The sequence below is a fragment of the Pteropus vampyrus genome, unplaced genomic scaffold (assembly GCF_000151845.1).
Source record: "Pteropus vampyrus isolate Shadow unplaced genomic scaffold, Pvam_2.0 Scaffold38, whole genome shotgun sequence".
Classification (NCBI taxonomy): Eukaryota; Metazoa; Chordata; class Mammalia; order Chiroptera; family Pteropodidae; genus Pteropus; species Pteropus vampyrus.
The window spans coordinates 3722115-3727205 of NW_011888819.1; the positions used below are offsets into that span (position 1 = coordinate 3722115).

General features: G+C 36.5%; 1 protein-coding gene across 6 annotated transcripts in view; it reads left to right on the forward strand.

The window, feature by feature from the left end:
* APP (amyloid beta precursor protein) overlaps positions 1 to 5091 on the forward strand; it is a 251592-nt gene that overhangs the window by 165754 nt on the left and 80747 nt on the right. For all 6 annotated transcript variants that reach the window (XM_011358209.2, XM_023529517.1, XM_011358210.2 and 3 more), the window contains one exon: positions 4446 to 4520. In XM_011358209.2, the coding sequence (XP_011356511.1) occupies positions 4446 to 4520 (75 nt within the window). The remainder of the gene's footprint in view (positions 1 to 4445; positions 4521 to 5091) is intronic.

The following is a 5091-nucleotide window of genomic DNA, read 5'->3' on the forward strand; positions in this document are numbered from 1 at the left end:
GCGTATTGGTTAGACATTTACACAATTTATGAAGTCATCCCTCTGACTAGTCTAGTACCCACCTGGCACCATGCATAGTTATTACCACAGTATTGACTAGATTCTCTGTGCTTTGCTTTACATCCCGTGACTATTTCGTAACTGCCAGTTTGTACTGCTTAATCCCTTCCGCTTTTCCACCTGCCCGCCAACCCCCCTCCCATCTGACGACCATCAGTCTGTTCCCTGCGTTTTCGATTCTGTTTCTGTTTTATTTTATTTTTTAGAATCCACATATAAGTGAGATCATGTGGTATTTGTGTTTTCTCTGTCTGACTTATTTCACTTAGCAGCATACTTCCTTCCACATCCATCCATGTCGTCGCAAACTATCTTTTCAGTGATGGTTGTCTCCTCATCTGTTGGCCTCACCATACCTTCATAATAGACCCTATATTTTAAAACATAGAACTGCTAATGTATCTAGAAAGGCACAACACGATTCCTTTTTTATGTAAATGGAAGTGACCACAATACTTGGAACTACTTAGGAATAATGATGTTAAGGAAAAAATAAAAACTAATTATCTTTGGGCTCTGGAATATAATGTACAGTTCTAGTTATTGCCCGTGATGAAAACTTAAAAGTGAGTTGAACTAGAAAGCTAGCTAGGGAGGAATAGTGAGATTTCACCTGAAGCCAATTCTCTTGAAAAATAGGATTTTTCTTTAGGAAAGAAACAAGCTGATCACTGTTTTAAAAACGCATAGGATGACCATGAGTCATACTTATTGCCACTGAGATGACATCCTCTAAAACTTAAATTCTGTCTCATTTCTTGTTTCTGAAACTTTCAGAGGCTTCCCACTGCTCTCAAAATCTGTATCTGGGACAGTGAAGTCCCCAAAAGAGAACAATAACAAGAATAAATACTGAATGCTCAGCTTTGCGTTTCTAGTGCCTCCCCCCACATCCCAACTTCCTACACCCTAACTCCAGTTTTCCTGCTTCCTCTTTACCTCAGCTGCTCTCATTATCATGCTGGCAGGATGAACTGCTCTTCTGGTCTGGCCTCTCTGCTCGGCTCATCTCGGGTTTCCCACCGCTCGAAGCACTGACTTCTAGAAATGCCCTTCCGTTCTTCCTCGCGTTGGCAGATCTCACCCATTCCTTCTACCCCACGTAGTCCTCAGAATGGGACAAGCAGCCAGTGCTCTTACTTTTCATTCAACTCTACATGTTTGCTCCCTAATTTTATTAGCGATTTTCGATATGTGTCTTATCTCTCCAATTGGATCGTAAACTTTTGGTCTCTATAAGTTTATATAAGTCACCTAACTAAGCTGCTTTTCTTTCTTTAACTCACTTAAATAGTCATTATTTCAGGGAAAAAAAAATATAAATCCTGAATTGTTTTTCTCAGGGATTTTGATTATTTCGATCCTATTAAGATAACTGATTTCAAATACTCTACTCATTTCAGATATTATTGATCTCTCCTACAATAGTATTTTATTTTATTTTAGCATTTCCGTTTAACCTATGACTTAGTTCATATAAGTTTTGATAGATTCTCTCCATCTTTTAGACATTGGCTATATCTGAGATATCCTAAAAGATATAACTTATCCTGGAGCAGAGCATGCTGCTGTCTGCTAGATTCCAGTGGTCGTAAGAAAGTGAGATGCCTGAGATCAGTGTTTATCTTCATAATCTATGGCACTGAATTCTGGGGACTGTTTGACTTTGAACTTGCCTGCCTCTTAAATCTCTATGTATTAGTTATCATTTTCTCTGCATGAAACTGCCAAGTCTTTGAAGATCCATACATTCAGATGATACTGGTACTTTTGTGCATGTAGTAGAAAATTGCTTTAAAAGACTCTATGGAACAACCACAAAGTCCAGATCTTGAGAATTTTTAATTAAAGAAATCTAGTTTTTATAATTATTATTTTTTTATTTTACTTTTAGTTATTTTCTTAGAAATACAGAGGATTCCACAGGGGTGCAGGCGGGACGGGGAGGGGGTTCGTAGTATGTTGCTGTGGCTCATGATAGCTCTAAACTGGTAGATTTCTATTGCTATTTGTTATAAATAGTATCTAGCAAATATAAGATGTCAAACAGTTTCTCTAAATTTATTTCTAAGATAAGCATCAACATCTTAGAAATAGTCCTTCTCCCTGTTACCAAGTGTAAACGAAAAGAGCTCACCTGCTAGATGTGCCATTTTATAATGGCCAGTTGGGCCATAGGGGACAAAACTATGGTCTTTAGAGTCACAGAGATCTTGGTTTATATCCTTCCTTCTCTGTTTTTCTTTTTCCTGCACGACCTTGAACGTATAACTTAACCTTGTCCAAAAACAGGGAGGGCCATGCCTAATCTTACAGGCTATTGTAAGGGATCTATTAAATGAGATAGATTTTGTAAAACATGTGATACAGGATCTGATATTTGATAGGTCAGCAGTTATGTTGTCTCTTACCTGTGTACCTGGGTGGAAGTCGTTGTTCAGAAGGAGATGTTAAGCCTACAATATGAGTTTTTCTCTTAGTAAGCGGACCTGGTGTCATGATGTAAGAGAATTGTTTTGTTTGTGATGGTGTGAGACATTCTTAAATTTCTCTGAAAATCAAAATTTTATTTCATTTCTATAGGTATGCTTATTTTCAGTTTATTAGCTAAATAAATCTCCTCAATTATTCTATGGATTTTTCTGCTCAAAGCTGAAAGTTCAGGTTCTAAATATCCAAAGTGAGATGATAGAAATGTAAATGTAATGTGGGAAATCGATTATTCACATTCCAGTAAAGCATTTGATTTCTCTCTCAAACTAATTTTGAGATTTCTGCCTGAAGAATTCATGGTAGGATATACCACCACTGTGAACATTCTCGAAGCAGATTGCCTGGCTTATCTCATCCATAAAGCAATGGTAGTCTTCAGTAGCCCCCTCCCCACAGGTGCCCTTCATTAATTCTTAGAGACACCAAGGCATCTGTGACAATTTGTTTCTTTTCTTCTCTGTTCTGTTCTTGCTCATAGCAGTGGGGTGTTTTTCCCAATTTTACTGTGAACTTTTTAGGTCATTTTTTTTAGTATGCTCATCAACTGTAGTAGAGATTTATTCCATCCAGTTTTCTCCATAATTTAATGAAAACAACATAGGGAAGCTTGTCTTGTATCTTAACACAACAAATTAATGTTAATAAACAATAAAGTATCTAATTAAAAACCCATGTGGTGATTCGATGTGGTGGTATCATATAGAACTTCCCTATCAATATTTATTCCTGGCCTCTTTTTTTTTGCATCTTGAAGGACATCAGAAAAATCAATTCTTTAGGGATAAACAACCTCTAAATAATAGGCTTTTATAGTACAGAAATCAAGTTGTCCCATGGTTTGGAATTTCACAAAGAATGCAAGAAAACATCTGTCGACAGACCAGTATTTTGCTTACTTCATCTTTCTGTTCTTTATTTTACCTACCTCAGATATGAGTTGTGTTTTAAAAATAATAATAATAAAAGGCTACTTGACAGCGAGTAATACACTTGAAAAGGAAAAGGCATCCATAGGTGGTAAGACTCAAACACTTTTTTTTTTTCCCCAACAGCATGCACAACTGTAGACTGTAATTTTCTCTTTGCATTCGGATGAATTGGTGAACTTGTACCGAGGAAATCCTGGGTGAACGATCATTCAGGATGAGAGGAGGAAACTTTTTTCCTACAAAACGGATTAGCCTGGTCTTTAAATCAGTGTCACTTGCCAAGAATACTTTTTGCTACATTCACAACATTATAATGTTTACTCTTGGAATTTCTGGGGAGATTTAGGGCATTCTTTGCCGTTTACGATGTGGGTTGGCAAGCAGAGGGCTCTGATCACCCATCAGATCTTCGGTGGGGTGGATCTCAGGGTTTCTGGACACAGATCTTTTTGCTAAAGTCTCCTTTTCCTTCCTCTGGCATAGACTACTTCTTGGCATTGTGTTCATGGCATGTGTATACAGATGCAAAATGTTATATATGCTTTTTCCCACCCATCCCGTTTGAAAAATATACATTTTGAAATTTTATAACTTGCTTTCACAAAAAGACTAAAACCAATGTGTTCAATGTTTCCAACTTAATGTTGGAAAACCTTGTTCAGGAAATAGATGCCTTTTATGAATCATCGACATCTGTGCACATCCAAGAAAATGACTTCTATCCATTTCTCAGGAAAAGAAAAAAGACCAACTTTGTTTCACAGGGCCATATTGCTGGAAAAAATACAAACATTTATGTTCACTGTGCTACTCTCATAGATTATTTACATCTTAGTGTGAAGTCAGATATGGAGATAAGACTAGAAAATGATCAAATATAGAAGGAAAACATAACCTGTCATTAAATCTATATTTGAAAAGAAAACTGATGATTTTAAATTTAAATGTTTTCTTACTTTGTAGGTTATGAGAGAATGGGAAGAAGCAGAACGTCAAGCAAAGAACTTGCCTAAAGCTGACAAAAAAGCAGTGATTCAGGTAAAAACCTGAGCCCATTCTCTGCCCAGCCACACATGTCAGCAGCCTGTTTATTGAGTGCCTACAACTTTCCCATCATTTGCTGGAGCCTCATGTGTGATTGTTCATGTTCTCATCAACTTGGACTATTGCTAATTATTGTCTAGTAATAGAGTTGCTTAAACTCTGTCTTATTATTTGCTCCTAATTAGCTCAACTTGTAATTCATTTCCTTAAAACTCATAGTGTTACTTGCAGTCTGCTCTCAATAATATATCTTTTTGAGTTGCCATAATCTTCTGCCGTTTCTTCTCCTAGCGAAAAAATTATGTGATAATAAGAATTTTGCCTGGAGCCCCTCTCGAAATTACCTCAAATAAAGATGAGATTATCATGATCATTTTCTTAAATTAAAAAACTTTGAGTAGGAGAGGAATTTTCTTTTTAACATGTGATGTAATTTAGAGTTTCAAGAGTACATAAATTCATCCTACATTATGGTTAGTCAAATCAGTTTTCAGGGGCCATATATAATAATGATTTACAATAAGAAATTGAGTTTGAGGATGGAGTGCAAGCAAGAGAGGTAACC